The 20,545-nt window shown below is 41.1% G+C and overlaps 1 protein-coding gene across 7 annotated transcripts; it reads right to left on the bottom strand.

Annotated features, from left to right (window-relative positions):
* Positions 1-212: 212 nt before the first annotated feature.
* Slc19a3 (solute carrier family 19 member 3) lies at positions 213-19,668 on the bottom strand. Of its 7 annotated transcripts, none has more exons than XR_005879869.1 (7): positions 16,338-16,477; positions 11,308-11,459; positions 7,656-8,469; positions 4,972-5,164; positions 2,035-2,176; positions 1,189-1,496; positions 213-594 (listed from the first exon to the last, which is right to left on the bottom strand). XR_005879869.1 is itself a non-coding variant. In XM_040753191.1 (7 exons), exons 1-6 carry the CDS (start codon positions 16,432-16,434, stop codon positions 1,326-1,328), a joined length of 1,569 nt encoding a protein of 522 aa, XP_040609125.1. In that variant the 5' UTR covers positions 16,435-16,477; the 3' UTR covers positions 213-594; positions 1,314-1,325. The 7 variants fall into 7 exon arrangements, 6 of the variants coding, with proteins under 6 accessions (XP_040609125.1, XP_021090022.1, XP_005082582.1 ...); XM_040753191.1 differs by having other exon boundaries at positions 1,314-1,496; XM_021234363.2 differs by lacking the exon at positions 16,338-16,477 and adding an exon at positions 19,448-19,668 and having other exon boundaries at positions 213-1,496.
* Positions 19,669-20,545: the final 877 nt, after the last annotated feature.

Raw genomic sequence — 20,545 nt, 5'->3', positions numbered from 1 at the left:
GGAGGAAAATATGTTGTATTTTTCCTTAAGGGTACCAGTTAGGAAGACACTGCCGTTTAGGCCTTTGGGACAATTTTTTTTCCAATACCACTGAATGTTAGAATTTGGAAGAAAACATATTTAAATTATAAATCATAAATCTTAGTGGTGTGGAGCTTCTCTGATGTATGTGAGGCCCAGTTATGTTTGATTCTTAGCACCAAACATAAAAATAAGTTAAACAATTAGTATTTAATTTCTGCAAGTGTTTTCTTATGTATAAAAAATGACTGGAAAACTCTGGAATTTCCTTCAGAAGTGATTTACACTCATCAATCAAATAGTTATCTAGGGTCATGGTGATGAGCAGAAGGCTTATCATCTCTCCTGGGCTGTTGGGAACTGATGTTGGGGGGGCATTCCAAGCACATGCAGGAGCATCTCAAGTGATCTCTGGGGCAGAGTTCCAACACAAAGTCCAGAAGAAATCACAAGATGAACAAAATGACAGCAGCAAGACTGTCTGGTAACAACTTGTGAAAAAAACGCTGATATTTTCAGAGTTGAAGAGGAATTCTCCGAAATGGGAACAGACCCAGTCATTCTTTCAGAGAGCTGTAAGTTGAAATAGACACATACTTAGTGGAAGAGGAAGAAAACTGCCCCAGGTGCCTCCTTTTTAGATCACGAAGTATGGAAGCCAATTACAGGTCAGTCCTGTTGGTGTGTGTGCTCACTCAGGGTTCGCCATCTTTAAGAAGCTTACGTTTCTTCATGGATTGTTTCCATGCCCTTTGCTTGTTCTTAGAACTCATCAGAACTAGGTTTTCCAAGTTATAGTTATTCATGGGGGTTCCAAACAAGGGTTGTTCAGCTGCTAATACTGACACTTAATACTGTCAACTTGATACGGTCTACAGTCACTGAAGATGCAAGCTTCTTCGAATATCTGTGAGAGATTATCTGTATTAGGTTAACTGAGGTGAGAAGACTCACCCTGAATGTGGGTGGCACCATCCCCCTGGCTGGGGTGAATAAAAAGGAGAAAGTGATCTGAATACTAGCTTTCATTGTGCTGTGCTTTCTGACTGCAGATGCAGTGTGTCCAGTAGTCTCTTTCTCCCACACTCATGCCTTCCCTCTCATAATGGAGGGATGTCATAGCATCACAAAGGTACCTAATACAGCTGTGATGGTCAATATGAGTACCTGCAATTAACTGGGCAGAAAGACATCTAGTCTCAGGCTGAAGTTTGCTTGTGGTTTTGGAATCCATACTGGCAGATTATCTGGGTGTGGCAAAGCACTTCTGGTTGCCCATCTCAAAATCCTACCCTTTCATGGTATTAGAACTTTGTCGACACATCTCTTGGCTGTTGTGGATGTGGCTCATTGGGACTCTCAGAGGCAGAAAGGCTCTCTACTTCCTTTTGGCATTTGGCTGAGTAGATAATGTATGTGCTTCTCATTAGGAAGACCACAGCAATGACAGCAAAGTAACTTCCGTAAACTAGAAACTGGAAGAAAACAAACAATTAGCTATTTATAAAATATGACCATTCATATCATTGATAATATATAACAACCTTCCTTGTTTGATTGGATTATGTGGTAGTAGAGATCTAGAACTTAGTATGGGTTATTCTGCCTGGACTCTTCTCTCAAATGAACCAAGGTTAATAATAGTGTAAGCATGTCTAATAGTGATGAAGGGCTTTGCTGTAGACTCCTAGCTACTTCAGCAGTGGTGGAGGGAAATCTCTGTAGAACCCAAGGTTCTGTCTATGTTTTGTGTATGAAGGGTGGTTCTGTGTAATGACTTGTAAATGCTAAGGTTTCTTCTTACCCGTCTTCTTCAAGTAGATATGAATCTAGTTGCTCTAAATTTAGTTGGTATCATAATTAAGGACTGCAATATTTAAAATTGTTCATAATCAAATCATTTAAAAAACCTTCAGTATTGCTAGTTTTATGATTGAGAAACCTTGGAAGCAACCTAGTTACTCTCTTTTCCTAGCTATCGTGCCAATGGGAACCAGAAGCCCTGCAGCTTACCTGAGTGGTGACTGGCAAGTGGAGCCCTCTTTGATCTGCCACAATCACAGTCATGATGGTCTGAATCACCAAGGCAATGAAAGTGTCTATGCCAAACACCAGGGCATAACGTTCTACGCTCAGGTTAACGGCAATCTGAAACCTGTTGTTAAATGTTGAGTTAGCATTTAATAACATAGCAACATAGCAACCATAGCAAAAATAATTTTTTTCTTACTTTTTAATGTGTTTTGGTGTTTTGCCTATATATATAGGTCTGAGTGAGAGTGCTTGATCCCCTGGAACCAGAGTTATAGACAGTTGTGGGTTGTCATGTGGGTACTGGGAATTGAACCTGGATCCTTTGGAAAAGTAGTGAGTGCTCCTAACCACTGAGCAATCTACAGCCCCAAATACATAAAATTCTTATCTAAAGATAGACACTGAAAATGGACATAGTGGACATGGTGATGCATTCCTAGCATTCATGGTCACTCTTGCCCACATAGCAAATTCAAGGCCACCCTAGGATACTTGAGACTTTGTGTTAAAACCAGAAGAAAAAAGAGAACAAGACAATACAAGACTTGAAAACAGTGTTGTTAAGGCATGTCTTACCTAACTCTTATCCAGTATAGATATACAGGCAGAGAAAGAAAAAAGAATCAAATATTATTGAAGACAGAATTAAACACACTAGAATAAAATTCCTCCTACATAATCTAACACTTTCCAGAAATTAAATTTAAATGTTAACATCTTATAACTTGAGAATATTGAATGTCACTTGGCTTTCTACATGTTTGAAATGAAGTTTTATAAAAAATGCAGACATCATCCAACCTGAGGTCTTTTAAAAAACATACTCAGTTTGTCAATGTCCCACAGTAAGAAGTTGTAGTAGGTAGGCGATTATTTTTTGGAAGGTTTAGACCATGGTTAGTTGTGAAATTGACTGAATATATAATTAGCTTTAAACTAGAGATTTCAAACTTTCACAACATTTCTTATAATGTAGATAAAAGGCTTTGAACTCTGAATGTTTTTTTAATGCAAAGGAGTAATAATAGTTCTACCTTTCATCCTCATCATCATAAAAAAAAAATGAAACAGACATTTGAGTTTGACTCATTAAACCAAGATATTTCCATGAAAAACTTAGCTCTCCGTGATGGTTAATTTCAACTTGATACAGCCTAGGCTCACCTGGGAAAAGAGTCTTAAAGAGGGACTGTCTAGATCAGGTTAGCCTGTGGATGTGGGTGGCACCATTCCCTAGGCAGGGGAGCTGAACAGAGGAGATAGTTGTCTGAGAGCAAGAAGCAAGGATACATTTATTCTCTTTGCTCTTGACCATGGATATAACATGACTCCTCCCAAAAAGGTTAGACTATAACTTGGAATTATAAACCAAATAAATCCTCTCCTAGCCTCTGTTACTTTTTGCCAGAGTCACAGCCACAAAAATGCAATCAGAACATTTGCTAACTACTTCCATCTCTAGTCTCTCCTGATCTTTGCCTTGGTTTTACGATTTATCAAACATTTTTCACAAATTAAAAATGAAACTTGATAAAGCTTGCCACTGTTTCTCAGATATAGCTTGTAACTGAAATGCATGTTTATCATCTCTTTTTGGCTAATATCAAAGGAAACAATGTTCTCCTCCTGCTGCCCCTTCTCCTCCTTTTCTGAGACAAGATCCATGTGGCCCAGGCTGGCTTCAAGTTTGCTATGTCATCAAGGATGACCTTGAATTTTTGATCCTTCTGCCTCTATGTCCATGTTCTGAATAGCAGAAGTGTTCCACCCCATCCAGTTTGAAGGGATGCTATCCCACTTGAGCATGTGGCTCTGCCAGACTTGGGCCTTCTCCCCCATTCCCTCTGCCTTGCATAAAACTGTTAGATTACATTCCTAAGGCTAGCCACCAAGGCCCATTCCTTTATTTGGTTACTTCCTCCTCCTGAGGCTGATAACCAAGACCAACTATCAAAGAACTAGAAGTGCAACAATCAAAAGCCCCCTTTGGCTCAGCTAATTAATATGCCTAATTAAAATTAAAGCCCTCATCCTAACACAGGGTTTCCCTTTTTACCTTTATAAACTGACATTTTCCTATGGGCCACGTTTGTCTCCTCTCTATCCAGAGGCAGTCCTAATCTCCCTCTTGGGACAAATACCCCTTCTTAATCTCCCTTGTTTCCCTTCCCCTTCTCCCTGTCCTCTGTCTCCTGCCTTTGTCACTTCCTATTCCCTGCCCTTTGTTCCCCTGGGTCAAAGGACTTCATGCATATGTGGCAATCACCTTACCAACTGAGCTACATAGCCTGCTCCCAAAGAAAATTTCTTGTAGTCAGCTTTGCTGTATCCATACAAGCCATGTGCTTTAAAATAATTTCTTCCAAAAAAAAACCCAAACAAAACCAAATCAAAACCTCTTAAAAAGCAGATACAAGCATTAAAGGAAACTCTGAATTTCAGAGACCTTATTTAAAACAAAAAGATTCAAAGGCACGCTGTTTCAGGTACAAGTGAAGATGACATGGTCTTACCATCTCTGCATCATTTCCCCGCCTCCAGTCCTACTTTTTATAGCTTTCTTGAGAATATTGATACAGAAAAGTATGTGCTTAGAACTTCTGGAGCAACTAAATGGGATTAGGGATAAAATCTAAACCTATGCATCTAAAATTAAATCACATCAGACTTTGTTATGACAAATCATTGGAAGTAAAAAGAAATAAAAAAGTAGAACATGGATCCTTGTATTCCATTCACACAGTAGCCCCCTTCAATGACTCTGAAATATTCAGCTAAATGAAAAGATGGCTTCATTGAATTCCCTTCGATATGGAGTTAGCATTTGACACTGCAACAGGTTGAGATCCTTCTGAAGTTCCCGGAGTGTCTTTAGCAACCCAGGGAAGAGGAGGGGGGACGGTAGGTGACACTTACACTGCTATGGTTATAAGAAACATATAGCTCGACTTGACCAGTAAATAGCCAGCATAGCACACCCAGATGCTGAGCGTGTAATTCATGAGAAACAGAGCGCCAGCGATGACAGCTGAGAAGATGGCCAGACCCAGTTCTCCTAGGAGATCCCAGTTGACCTTCACGTAGCCAACTGAGAAAGCAGCCAAAGCTCCTGGAAACGGACACGGAGGAAAAAAGTCAAGCTATTGACTTTGCAGGAAGAAAGCAGTAACACACCAACCAACCAACCAACCAAACAACCAAACAAACAACAAACACTCAGCTCTTGAGCAGTCCTGAAGGTGACCAGCACAGTTTCACAAAAATTAAGTGATCCACTTCAATGAAGATTTTTTAAAGGATTTTTTTCCAAGCAGGTTTTCTTCTTTTCTCACTTTTTATTGCTTTCAACCATTTTGACCTTATACTTTTATTTAGTATCAAAGACATACACTAGGCAGAAGGGATAAAAAAGGTCTAATCACAGCATTATGGGTAGCAGTAACACAGTAGCCTGTCATTTAAAGAACACCTAGGATAGCAAGCATGGAAATGTCTTAGAGGTAAATCTCTATTGTTTTCAATTGTATATTTTTTAGTGGTGGGTGTCCCAATTTTCTTTTCTTTCTTTCCTTCTTGCCTGTCTTCCTACCTCCTTTCTTCCCTCCTCTCTCTTCTTTCCTTCCTTTGAGTAATCCTTTTGCTACAGCTAACCTGTCTTGAGGACTTTGGACAAAAAGGACCTGAACTTATGTATACATAGAGTTTGAAAAGGTGAAGAACTGACTGTAGCCAGTAACTACTGTTCTCTTGAACTGAACAAAAGATATTTAGGGTTAAAATTATTGGTAAGTGGTCAATTGTTTTTCTCGCAGGTGATCTGTAATAGAACTGTCTCTAAAAAGGAATGGCTCTTCCCAAGAATTTTGGCCATAAGAGCAATAATGTCAATGATCAAATTCTGGCATAGCCTTGGCTTTCAGGAGTTAGCTGAAGCCTCCTAAGAGGGAAACAATAATGAAACCGAGTCTACGTGCAGTTCTGAAGCTTTCTGTAGAGGAAAGTGTGGAAATATCCCGCTTCCTAAGACACATCTTCAAAGTTTCCATTGACAAGGATGTAAATATTTATTGTAGAGTATGCTTCAAAGGCAAATTTCTTTTTGATATTAGAATCCTGAGTCTAACATCATGGAAACTATGTGTAAAAATGCCACTTTTGGAAATTGTTGGTGTGCAACCTAGAGTTGTGAAGTTTCCTAAGAAGACTGTGTAAGGTCCTAGAAACCTTCATGCATTTTCTAGAGTTAATAATAAAAATTCTTCACTTTTCCCTTTCTTCTAATATTAAAAACAGTTTTGACTCATGTAGGTCAGGAAATAAGGGTAACACTCAACAAATGAGACAAGTGAGAGTCAAAACTTCTGGAGGGTAGAGGGGGGTTCAAGTTAAGAGGATGCCTATGGAATGGGAAGAAAGCCTTTGCTATTATACAGTAGACAGAGGATCCATGTCTACAATATCTGTATCCAAGACAGGAAACAGGAAATCCAGCAACTAGGAGGTGAATAAAAGGAAGGGTATGGAGGTGCAGGGGGGCTGTATGCCCAACATACATTATACCCTTGTACATATGCTTAAAAAAGACAAAACAACAAAACGCTGGCTTAGCTTAGTCAGTAAAGTCCTTGCCTTGCAAGCATGAAGATCTGAGTTTGAGTCCTAGCACCCACATATGGTACTGTATTGTATTTCTGGAGAAGGGGGAGATAGAGACAAATGGAGCCCTGGAGCAAACTGGCCAGACAGTTTGGCCTATTTGGTGAGTTACAGGCCAATGAGAAACTCTGCTTAAAAAACAAAAGAAAAGGAAAAGATGGAGGGCATCCAAAGGATGACACTTGGTTGTCCTTTGGTTTTCACATGTGCCATGTGCTCACCCACACGGGTATACACACACACACACACACACACACACACACACACATACACACACAGAGACACCAAGAAGATAAAAAATAGAAGATATATTTATGTCACTCATCTTTAAACTAAGAATGAAACCAAATATTAAACTTTAAAACATATGAACATAATACCGAAGGAACAGGACACATTATCAACATTTATCTTGATAATGAAATGGGATCTATCGATTCTCCTAGAAAGATATTTCTTGGTTCTAAGCCTTTTACTCTGGAGTTACTTGTAACTGTGACACATAGCACACATTGTACTCTTATTTTTCCAGTGCCTTCTCTACTTGAATGGGAAGATAGCTTAGTGGGTAAAAGGTCTTCTTATGGAAACTTGAGGACCTAAGTTCAAATCCCCAGAACACCTCTAAAACATTGGATGTCCTTGTGCATGCCTGCTATCCCACTCCTGTAGGGGGTAGAGAGAGGAGGATCTTGGGGCTTTCTGGCCACTAGCCTAGCTCTGGGGCCAGTGAGAGACCCTGTTTTAGGGGACACCTGGTGTCCTTCTCTTGCTTCTGTGCACACACAGCCACACACACATATGCATAAATACCCTCTGCCCCCCACTAAAATAAAAAATCACTCTACTTACTAATCATAGCTGATTAATCACCAAGGAGAAGTTTAGTATCTGGAGCAATACCCTTCAGAGGGTAGCAGGGGAGGAAAGAGATGTCTACTTACCTCCAAATGTTGCAGCAGCCTCTACTGCTCCATTATAGATAGAAGAGTCTTGGGAGGGTGCCTTGTGTTCCCATAAGACTTGAACATAGTTCAAGACTTGATTATAACCCGATGTAGCAAAAGCCCACCACAGGGACCAGTAAAAAAGGTGCTTGGAGGAGTAGCACTCCTTCAGGTCTTGGAACCAATGCACAAAGACTCTCAAAGCCACGTTTTCTGTCTCGGAGTTGCTCAGCTCACTGTCCTCTGGAGTCCCTGAAGTAGCAGGCAATTCTGGGTGAGCTGTCTTGTGGTTCTTCTGAGTTCCCTCAAGGACAGTATCTTGTCCCGGTGGCTTTGGACGAGCTTCTCTGTCATACGTTGTATGGAAAAACATGCTCTTCTTAGGCATCGGTAAAAAAAGTGAGAAAAAGAAAGCCACAGAGACACAGGCCAAGGTTGTGTAAAAGAGGAAAGAGTATGGTAGGCTTGCCAGGGATACCAGGAGCTGGCCCAGCACCGAGCCTACTGTGTAGGCCACCAGAGTGACACTCCGACAGTAGCTGCTCACTTTCTGGTAGTGTTCTGGGCTGACCATGCTATATATGTAGGAATAATAGCCTATCTCCGTGGCTGAGACAACCCCAAAAAAGAACTCAGCCACCTGCATGAGTATCACACCCTGGCCAAACAAAAGAAGCAGGTAGCAAATGATGAAGGCCATGATGTGTAATATGATGACTGGTTTGTAGCGCAGGTAATCTGTGAGGATGAACACAGGGGGCAGCATCGCCAGGTAGGAGTATGTCCAAACAGGAAGGACCTCGTTTGTCATCTGTGGAGTTGATATGTAGGGGTGACCAGAAAGCACAGTGTATCTCAAAGGGACATGTGGCAGATTTGCATCACAAAGCCACATCAAATCAGAAATTCTTTGTATTATGGGGTAAAATAATAGAAAACTGGTCTACAGGTACATGGCTAAGAAAAAGTAGTGTCTTTGCTAAATGAAAAATAAAACAACAACAAAAATAGCTCAACATGAATGGCAAGGGAACATAAAGATCTGGAAATGCCTTTCTTGTTAGATAGGAGGATTATTTAGCTTTAAGTTTGTTTGATTTTTGTTCCTACTGATACATGCACAATTAGAAACTTAAAATTATTAGTGAAATTAGAAGAAAGTGATTGCAAGAGTAGGAAGGAGAAGTAAAAAAATAGCTCAACATGGGGCTTGGGGGAATGGTAAAGAAAAAGAAAACCAAAACTGCAAGCAACTTCCATACTTAGGTGTACCCCACTAGAAGAGTTCTAGGGAGATGTCTTCTGGATTATATAAGAAATTTAAGTTTAAGTAGTATGTAGTGGTTGAGTAGATTAGTTAAAAATTTCAAGTTAAGTTTAAACTTAAATACTCTGAACTTCTGAGAGTTTTGAGTTCTTAAAAAAACCCCATTCTGCAGAGTGAGTTCTAAGACAGCCCAGGCTACATTGAAAAACACTGTCTCAAAAAAACCAAGCCAAACCAAAACCCAGTCTGGAGATATAGTTCAGTGGTTAAGAGCACTGGCTGCTCTTCCAGAGGACCTAGGTTCAATTCCCAGCACCCACATGGCAGATCACAGTTGTCTGTATCCAGTTGTAGGGGATCTGACATCGTCAAATAGACGATCTACTTGTTTGTAAAGATTATCAGATGTCATAATGTACAGAGTGGGACAACTTCTCTTAACTTGATCACTGCCTTCCACCTGTCTGAAATATGGGTAGACATACACAATTGGTAGCAAGAGCAAACAGTTTTGTCAAATTACCAAGTGGGGAACAGGTAATACATTTCCTTTACTTCCTGTCCAAATTTGCTGGGCTCTCAAGCTCCTCTTGTCCTATCCATGTCTATAGATTTGTCAGTGCTTGTTCAAGTTTAATGTGGGTTGTGTTCCTATTTAAAGACAAACACATGAGCCCTCAAGTTTCATAGGCAGAAAGGACTCAAAATACTGTGAATGGTCTTTGAGTGTGATGGGTAAGAGTGCCATCTTTTCAATCACTGAACTCCTAATTGACATCTGGATCCCCCAAGGTCTTAGGAGGGCCCAGAACTAACTTGTGGTTATGAAAGAGAATTTATTCACTTGTCCACAGTGTATGCAGATGAAAACCTGGTGGGTGGGTTAAGCTGAATCTGGCCCAACCTTCACCTTTGTCTTAAGTATGATATGCTTCAGTCCAAGAAACTCCGAAGCCATTGTGTTTTACACAATGAACTTGGCTTCTGTCTTTGCCAATTCTCTACTGATAACCCAGTACCAATTAGCTTCTTAGATAATGCCACATTCCATACAGTATTTTCATGATTGTGGTTGGAGATAGTAAACCAGCCTAGGGTGATTTTTTTTAGTTGGGTTGGTACATTTCCTTATAGCTTTTAGATAGAAAGAAAGGAAGGGAGGGATATTTTCCATGCTATGTAGACCAAGCTGGCCTTGATATCATAGAAATCTACCTGCCTTCACCACCAGAGTACAGGGATTAAAGAATTGTGCTGCCATTGTCCAGTAAGAAATGCCTTAAGTAAGAGAATTTGGCTTGCAGGAAGAGAAGTGAATCTGGGAAATCAATCAGTTTACATCACATTTGCTACTAAATAGTTTTTCAAAACTGGTTAGAGCCACAAAGGAATACAACCATGTGTTGCTTTGAAAAATGTGTCTTTGGCTAATTTTGTTTACTGTGCAAACCTTATAGAAAGTGCTTCCAGAAACATCCAGATGTTATCACCCACTATACAGACCAGCTATGTGGTGTAGGGTAGCCTATTGCTCTTAGGAACTTGATGAATAAAACACGGAATAACTTAATCACAAGAGAATATGATACACTCAAAAGATTCAGTAACCACAGGATGTATGGGCTGACAATGGAGTAGTATGGTACTTTTATTTTTGGTAAATAGGAATATACCTTAAGTCAACGATGGAAGGATCAGTAAATGCATATACAGTAACAGCCACTTACCGTTATTATCAAGTTTTATATTGCATAATATATATATAAGTGTGTGTGTGTGTGTTGTACTTTTATGGGTAACAGAGCAGTAAGTTTGTTTATAATGGTATCACATAAACACAAATATAAATATTGAGGTGTGATTTTGAGGTGGTTGCAGTGTTATTAAGTGACAGGAATTCTCTGGGATGTTATGCCTTTTAACTACAGTTAGGTAACTAAAGTTATAATCATAAAGGCACCATTGCATATATGGGCCGACATTCACTGAACATCATTATGTGACATGCAACTGTATTACATTATCTTATTACATCCTGCTTATTCCCTATCATTTTCTCAGAAGGCAATTCTGAGGCAGAGAATAACTTCGTTTTAGGGGAACCGTAATAGAACCCATAGAGATCTGAAAAACTCCTATATATTCAGACTAACTTCAACACTCTGAAAATTAAAACACACTTCATACATGTTAAGTGTTTGGCTTAACATTTTTGCAAGTGTTAGGAGGAAAAGGTAGTTCTATTATGTAATAAGTTCTGTGAGAACGGGGCTCACTGGAATTCAAGGCTTTTTATCTTATTGTAAGTTGAATGACTTCCCTTCCTTTCCATTTAAGTCCCATTTAATTAACCCCTATTCAGATAGATACCAATTAGCTTACCTCTGCTTGAGTTAGATTCTTACTGGGTTCAGACAAAAATGGGATTAGGAATGGTTCGGCAGGCCTGAACATGGAGAAAAATCCAAATAAGCAGAGTATGACAGTGGGATACACCCAAGAGTCGCTTGTTGGAGTCCTGAAGCAATTCATGGCTGGTCAAATGGAAAGAAAGCAAACGTTAAGCGAGGCTTATCCTTCTCTGGCATCTTGGAGAGTATCAAGAGCTGGTTACGTCTACATATTTTATGAAAATACGATGTTCGTTCATCTGCTGTGAAGCTGGAAAAGTGAGTGCTGAGTTACTCCTCACACATTTCCCAGGTGAACCCTCTTTTTTCAGAGGGCCCCCTTTTCATTATTTCTGGAGGGAATTGGATTTCTCTAGTGTTTTCTCAAGCATAGTGATGGGCAGCTACTAATAAACCGTGAGGGGCGGGGTAAGTACATGCTTGATCTTAAGTCAGATACTAGCTAATGAACCTGTGGCCAATTGTAGCAGGGAAAGTGCTTCCAGATGGACAGACTGGATTAATCAAGCCTTCTGGGATCTGCCTACCCAGCTTCCCATTGATTTGAGAATTTTTAACACACTGACCGGCATTCGTTTAGTATAAATTTATCTTTCTACCAGACTGTTCCTTGTTTGGAATCTTATTGGTTGTATAATAAAGAACTGAAATATCTGCCAGGTTTCCCCATCATTGAAGAATTTCTAATTCCTCAGTTAGAAGAATTGACTGGGAACCATTTGGGCGGCTCAGCCAAGCAAGCCTGATGGTCTGAGTTTGATCTGTTTTAACCTCCGCGCCCTCCCTCCCTTTTTTTGAGACAGGGTTTCTCTGTGTAGTTCAGGCTGTCCTGGAACTCGCTCCGTAAAAACCAGGTTGGCCTCAAACTTACAGTTCCGCCTGCCTCTGCCTCCCAACTGCTGGAATTAAAGGCGTGCCATCAAGTTGCAAGTGGTAGCAAACATCTGTAATCCCCAAACTCTTACCCTAAAATGGGAAGCAGACGTTAAGAGAACTGCCCAGAAGCTTCCAGGTCAGCAAGTCTGTAGTGCCCGGTACAGCAGACACAGAGAGACCCACCCTAGTCAGGTGGAAGTCCACAACAATCTGAGAGGAGGCCTCTGACCTCTAGACTGCAAGTGCGCCTTAGCGGGTAAGAGTCTGCCTCCACCCTGACCCATGCTGATAATAAATAAAATACACATTTAAGGAAATTAATTGGGTAAAGATGTAACTTTCTAACTTTCCCCCATATTCCCACCCCAGCCCCATGTTTTGCACTGGGGCCAGTTATATTTGGAAATGGGAAGCATGGCTTGGAAGACAATCACTCCACGTTTCATTTGGAGTGAGTGAAATGTGTCCTTGCAGATTATCCGTGGGGGTGGGACACCTGTCTGTGTCATTAATTCTTCACACTTTTCCTAATGGATGTTGACACTGCTTGAAGTTCTAACCCAATAAAAAGTGCAAGATCTTCCTAGTCACTGCCCAGAAAGCAAAGGACAAACACAACCTGCCTTATTGTATGGTGGCTGTATTTGAACATATCTGCCTCCTCTGGTGTGGATTACAGTTAGTACAGAGATGTTTGTGATATCTTCATATCTGAGATCAGACTTCGTAATAAGAGGCATTGTTGGTGGCCTTGACTTTGGTTACATTCTAGATAATGTAAAGGAGGTGGCTGGCTCTGGGTGCAGTGCCGTTCTGTGTATTTTCTCATCAAAGCATCATAGTAACTATAATTCAAAGATGACTAAATGAAAAAAAATCTAACCACTGGATAGAAACAGTGATTAAGACAGGAACCATGGTTTCCTAACTCCTGCCAGGATCCTTTTATCCACTCTACCCTGCCTCAGTGTGGTGGAGCTTTCCCAGCTACCGCTTTATTAATCTACTGACAGCCTCTCTACAAGGAGAAAATAAAGGATTTGTATCATATAATGACAACCTTGCTTTAAGCATGAGGAACGAGTTTTCAAACAGAAATCCATAGCAGACACTATGGCTTAATATACAAACCTTTCAAAAGTGACTTTGAGTGGTCAAAACAAGTGGCCACTCATCCTAGAAGGGCAGGCCACCTGGGTAGAATTTCAGGTGTCCAGGCATCTGTGCCTATTCAGTCACACAACATCTTGTCCTTACCTAACCTTTACAAGGTGCTCTAAGCAGCTGTATAACTTATAACTTTGCTGTTACATTAAATAAGGTCAATATCATTTCCATTTATGTCAAAAACTCCCTGGACTTCCCAACTTAGAGAGAGAGAGAGCATGGTGATTGCATTCTGGAAAATGGTTCCAACAGTGAGCAGTGCTGACATTGTAGAAATCCTGTCAAAGGCAAACTTGAGTTGACCATTCTCAACTTATACCCTCACCCCAGAAACCAAGGACTTTCTTTTTCCATTCCTGAGATTCTACCAGGCCTGCTGGGACTCCCTTTCTTATTAATAGTCTCCTAGGAATAGTTATCTTAAATAGCCAATTACTGAGGCTAGCCCATTTTTTGAAGGCTGGTGTTAACAGGATGGTGTTTGCTGGCTACATGTGGAACATTCAATCTCTGCTGACCATGGATTTGGCTATTAACCTAAAGTTATCTTTTCCCATGCATCTCTGGGATTTGCGACTGTGTCTTTGGTTCCTGGGCTGTTAAAAGGACAATGGATTCTTTATCTCTTGACCCCTTATGGTCCAACTACAGTTAGTTGGGAAAGCAGTGAAAAAATATGCCCCTAGAGTGTAAGTCATACAAAGTCAGGGCATGTTGTATGGTTCATTGCTCTTTTCTAAGTGGTTAAAAGTACCTGATAGTCAGTAAGCCCTCAAAGATGATAGCAACTCACATTATACCATACTGAGGTAATCTAAGGAGCCCATTTTAAGTTAAGATCATTAGCTAAATTATGGTGTTAACAAAAGGCTCACTGAGATAAAAAAACAAAAGAAAACAAGCCAAAAACCAAAAAGAAAACAAAAAGGCAAACACTCCTACCACTCTGGAATTCCCAAGAATGACAGGAGGTGGCACTATGATGGAGTAATGCATATTTTCTTTTGTACCAGCTGCCGTTTCTGAAAACCCTATCTCCTAGGCTGTCAACACTACCAGTTAGCTCCCTCACCGGACAGATACAAACTACAAGTCTGAGTAGCAAAAATTGAAATAATTACTTTGAAACGATATCAGATCACAAAAGATAAGTATGTTTTCCCCTCTACTTATTACTGAAACAGGGAGAATTTAACTTTGGGTGAAACAGTCCAAAAAGCAAAGGCCTGCAGGCATGTTAATTAAGGCAGACCCGCAGGAGGAGGCAGGGACAAAGGATACCCGGTTGCTGCCAAAATCTATTACTGTGATGCAAAACCTGGATTGGAGCATGAATCCACCCATTTTTACCTTAAGCTATAGTATTTTGGCTGTGACTGGTCAAATTTAAAAATGCCTTTTACTATCATGACCTCCCTGTATGTAAAAACCAATTTGATATATAATGAAACACTATTACAGACTACCTAGAAGAAAACCAATCTTTGAGATCAAGGAACTGGCAAATATTACAAAGAAATGACAAAACAGACTAACCTTGAAAGGGACAAAAATAAAGGAGAGCAAACATAATCTTACAAGAGCAAATAGGTGAGATACAGTTCAAAAGTCGGGAAAGAAGCTATAGACCTAAGAGAAAACAGACACAACACCAGTGTCTGTCAAAAGACAGTGCCATCCAAAATGTGTAATAAGTTCCTAAAACTCAGGGATAAAAGATGAGCCAGAGATCTGAAAGTTTTACAAAAGCGTGGCTGTCTGGAAGTATGGAGAGACACTCTTCGGAAGTTCTCAGGAATCAGGCACCAAAACTGTCGGTCATGACTCACAGTCGCTGCTATGGCTGAAGGAAAACTGATGAGCAAGTATACTGGAGGCCGGGAAGGCTTTCAAATTAATGAATGTGTATTCGCTGCTTTGCGGAAGGACAAAATAGTGCCAGCTCTTTTTGAACACCATTTAGCAAGCCATCCAAGGCGGTTCATGTTTTCACGATGGGGTGAGAAGTGAGAAACAGCTGACGTGTCTGTCAAATGGGGAAATGAATACGAAACACAATATGCCTTTTATCAGCCAGTAGCAATGGACAGCTAAAGGGACCACACTACTGCAAGACTAGGACGGGGAGTAAGTGTCACTATGCTCTTCCAGAAGTCCCCACCCTCCACACTCACAGAGTCACAGGCAAGCAAAAGAGACACGGAATAGACTGGTGGCTTCCTTGGATGGGATTAGAGGAGGGAATAAGAGCAACAGAGAACACGGATGTTTGGGTAGAAAAAGGAATGCACTCTCTACAGCTTGGCTGTGGTGATGGCTGTGGGGTTTAAATCCAAATGTATGTAGCACAGACTCATAAGGTACATATTAGCATAGGGAGGCTATACTTGAACACACACACACACATACACACATGCATATATATGGAACAAAAGTAAGTTAACCTCAAACACTATGCTCTGTAAAGGAATCTAGACAACAAGGACATGTTGAGGAAGTCCATTTATACCTTGTCCCTAAGCAGGCAAAACTACAGTACTTCATGTTGACTGAAACCAAAACTCTGAGGTGGGGAGCTGGGAAGGGGGGTGGCCCATGAGGACACTTTCTGGGTTTTTAAATATCCTGTGCCTTAATGAACTAATTACAAGTAGGGGTTTAATTACAAACACCCAAACTTAAAACTGCTCTCTGTGTTGAAAGTAAGTTCCACACTTCAATATGATGAAAGGCAGCCTCCCACTCCCTCCTCCAAAGCGTTTTACAGTGACCTCAATTTTCCTTACAGGTACGGTGACTGTGGTAATTTCAATTTGCATGAGGGCAAACTGAACACTGTCTTTGAGTTTGGGTTTATCCTAGAAAATTTAGAGCAGAAATAGTAGCACTAGTCAAATCTAGGACAAATGGAGAAGCCTAAGTTGGGCCCCTTCAGACTAATTCAGACAGCTCAAGTACCTCTTGATTCAGCGTCCTGAGTTGGGGACTGGCTTCCTGCCTTAGACTCACTTCCATTCCTTCGAGCTGCTGCAAAGCACGGCCAGCTGCATGTCATTCTAGTTTGGGAGGAAGGCGTTCCTTAAGAGCCAGTCTGCCAGGGCAATGACCCTGGCCCCTTCAGGAAGGCTCACTGCTCCGGAATGCACACCCCTCCACCCTCTGTTGGAATCCTGATAAATAAACCAAGCACCTAGGCTCAGAGCTTCCTGAAACACAAATGATTACAAAGGTCTACAAATTCAAAGCAACCTCCATTTCACTCTGAATGGTATTAGTAAAATCATCTAGTTTCTTTAGAAATACTGTACTACCTGACTTGAGCACTGAGAAAAGTAGAAAGGAGTCCCAAACTCACTGGTAAAGCTTCATGCCAACTCCCCATCTTAACAGTGGGAAGAAGCAGATTAAAAAAGATGTGAATCAGGCCCAGCTACTCAATAAACACAACAGAATGGCTCTCCTTTGGGTCAAGCCACTGTCAAAGTGCACATGATACTGGAAACCCATGTCCCAGGCTCTATTTTATCATGTGTGTATTACTCTTTTATTTGGGCCTGGCATCTCCCCATCTATGTTTATTCTCTGCTGGGGTTATGGCTTGACTTAAATGGAGGGAGATGTCTAACTAGCAAAGCTATTCAGTGGGGAGCAGCTTAGCCAGGAAGTCAACCAATACAGCCTCCATGTGGACCTGGAAGGGTGAGGACCTGACGAAAGCATCCAGTGAGGGTGGGGAAAAATCGTGTTTCAGGAAAAAAAAAGCATAGATCTGTCCATCTGTTTTATAGCTCTGTATTTTAATAACTGAAACTTTGTGAAAAAACTTTCTTGTCTATAGCTATGCAAATATGCTTTACCTAGGGAAGGGGCAATATTCTTCTCTCATAGAAATTAGTGGCAATTATCCCAATCTGCATTTCATCACTAAATATTCAATGTCCCTGTTCCATGAATGTACCCATTCTTCAGAATCTCTTTCCATTACCAGTGTCCTTCCTAGTGACTTAAAATCATTAACACCTTTATCTTTTTCTATTTACTCTTGACTCAGAAAGACTCCCTTGAAGTTGTTAAGCTGTCTACCTGTCTTAGCTGCAAACTCTCCCAAGATGGGGTGTAGGAGAAGACTTTAGGTCTGCCCCGCCAGCCATGCAGGGCACTAGAGGCGGTAACCACACCCACTTTGGGCGTGACTAGAGACGCATATGGATGTGATAATGAAAGGGCGGTTCCCTTTCATTACCACATCCATATGCCTCTAGTGCTCTGCATGGCTAGCTGAGCAGTCCTAAAGTCTCCTCCTACAATGGGGGTTTTATTTCTTGTTTGTTTTACTCCTTCTTCGTTAGGTTAGAGTCTGCAATGGCAGTGTGGGTCTGTGGAAAGACCTTGACTTTGAAATCTGAACCTCTGTTCCTCATGACTCCGGTTTTGCTTGTCATGTGTCTAACTTCTCCTAAAATACAGAAGGTTGGGTCAGGGGAATGGCTCAGGTGGCAACATGTGCTATGAAAGCACTCCATCCAGATCTTGGCACATGTCAAGTCAAGACTACTTCTCATTTCTTCTCATGTAAGCACATACTGCAGATTCTATTAGAACTGATGCTTCTGGGTTCTCACAGTTTAAGGAAATGATTTCAAATGGGAAAAGAGCAGAAAACTTTATGTTAATGGCAGAATAATAAATTCATCTTTAACTATTATGTCTGTTAGATACAAAATTACAGGGGTCATTGTTTTCTAATGAAGTGTCAGCACTAGGCCCCCACAGACTGGTTAAAAATCAAGAGTCATTCATGCCAAAGTCCTGTGTTACTGTGGTGTAGATAAGCTGCTAGCTGAACAATGAAGTTCCCTCTGAGTTAATTCTTACAGAAAAGTAGTCACCTACAGTTGACTTGTTACTTGTTTTCCTATTCTGCATCTGCCACCCCCACGTAGAGACAGTAACCCTGAAATGACTTGTCCAGTTTTCACTCTCTCTATAAATCTGTCTGCCCAGTCCATTGAAGTGTCCATTCTAGAACACTCTTGGGTCATTAAATTGCTCAAACATTGTCCTTTGACATTCTTGAATTTTCCATTACAGAAGTAGCTCCATTAGCAAAACTGACTGAGCAAAGTTGGTATGTTTTCCATTTCTCCTACTTGTGAGGCAACATGAAGAAAAACATATTTGGAAAATTAGTTAATGTCTAGGTCTATTTAAAATGTATGCTTAATACAAAAATGCTGTTTGCTTTAGGAGACAGCAGTGTGTGTGTGTGTGTGTGTGTGTGTGTGTGTGTGTGTGTGTGTGTCCTGGTAGAAGCAGAGCTCTTAATTCCAGAAAACATTTCCTTACTGCAGAGGCACTGACTTGATAGATACATGGTTTTGTTTTTGTTTCTATTAAAATAGTTCTCAACAGTCTTGGTTCTTTTAACTTCAAAGTTAGTCTTCCCTTTCCTCCTTTATAAGGAACTTTTCATTATTTGGCTTGGGATTTGGCATTCTGTGCTAAAATTGGTTTTAGTTAAAACCCGGGAAGCCGGGTGTGACCATGGCAGTAGCTGGCACTAGACCAGAATGGTTTTTACTTAATCTACTCTTGCGGAAGGCTGTACAGGAATTCTGGCTAGACCAACTTGGGTGGGTTCCAGCAAGGGAGGAACACGGCAGATCACAGAAGGCCGGGAGAGCGGAAGTCAGCTGCTCTGTATGCGGGCGCATGCGTAAGGCACACTCCTCGGCAGTCTCCCACCCCCACCCCTCCTCCAAGATCCCCTCAGAGAGAAGCAGGTGACTCCAGGTTCCTGGAGTTTCTTTAATTAATTCCACTCCTTGGAAAGTCTTTCTTACCTATGGAAGCGGGTGTTGCTCACTTGCCCGGGAATTCTAGCACCTTCAGCTATGTAGGTGCACGAACTCAGGTAAAGGTGAACTTGGCCGCTGGGTCACTCCGCTGAATCGAAGTTCACACCCAACTTTGCATATGCTAATGAAGCCCCCAGGATTTTGCTCTACTGGCTAGAATCCCAGGTCCCTGAGCCGTGTGTTTCCTGGGCTAAAAAGTGAAGCCAGTACCTGAAGATAGCGACCTCAAGCATAGCGCCGACTCTTCCAATGTCAGCGTAGTAGAGTTGATTCTCTGCCCCGTTCTCTTTTCTATGAATTCGTTTATTTCAACCAACAACCAGGAGAAGGTAGGCCGTGATCCAGCTTTCAAAAGAAGACAGATACTAATAAAGAGGCATAACCATTAAGCTAGAGAGGCATAACTTTCAGTCCGGACATCCTGGCTTCAGAGCCAGTTTTATAAGCACTATCTCTCTGGGCTCCAAGGAGGTGGGTGGGTGTTTAAGAGTGTTTGGTACAAATAGTTCCCAGGTCCTTGAGCATAGCTATGTACAACCGAGCTATGCCCACCAGCTCCCAAAGGCTTTTTTTTTCTTTCATTTTATCCACTTAACATAGAATTCCAGCTGGTTAAAATGGAAATACTTAAAAATGTCTTAAAAATAATTTATGGAAATGAAAATTAGGACCCTCAAGAAACACTGATTTTAAAATGCCCCCAGCAAGTAGTAATGAGATTGGCTAACAGTCCTGCAGGTGTCTTGGATCTCTGTAATGCTTAGTTTGGATTCTTTTGCCCCACCCCTGTGGTTTGTGAAAAGGCTGCCTGCCAGTGTGTTGCCCCATCTTGAGTGTGGGAGAATTCTGTGCATTGTGCAACACACTGTTTTTGCAAAACCGGCTCTCCCAGAGTGTGTTTGACATTTGGAAAGGTGAAAGGTGTCTTGGTCTGCCCCACATCCATCTGTGAAAGAAGACCTGAAATTCTGAGAGGTGGCTTTGTTTCTTTGTTAATAAATAGCAGTGATCATCATCCAATGGGATTCATTCACAGAAATGTGGCGTGTTTGCTGAGACCTGGATCCTGGACTGGAAAGGGTGTGAGTAACCTCACAGGAGGCACTGGCTTAGATAATTGCTGACTTAAGTGTGGCTCTTGGCAAGTGTTGGCACTGTTCTCAACTTTTCGTATAAGAAAACCACATTTTAAAAATCACTTATTAAGAAGTTATTAATTAGATACTATGTATCTGTCAATCATTCCTCTAGGTGCTTTGGCTCTGTCAATACTAACCTTTTCCTTGAGGTATTTACATCACGGTTGGA

This window comes from Mesocricetus auratus, unplaced genomic scaffold (assembly GCF_017639785.1).
Source record: "Mesocricetus auratus isolate SY011 unplaced genomic scaffold, BCM_Maur_2.0 Super-Scaffold_100010, whole genome shotgun sequence".
NCBI lineage: Eukaryota > Metazoa > Chordata > Mammalia > Rodentia > Cricetidae > Mesocricetus > Mesocricetus auratus.
This window is presented reverse-complemented; position numbering and strand designations above follow the sequence as displayed.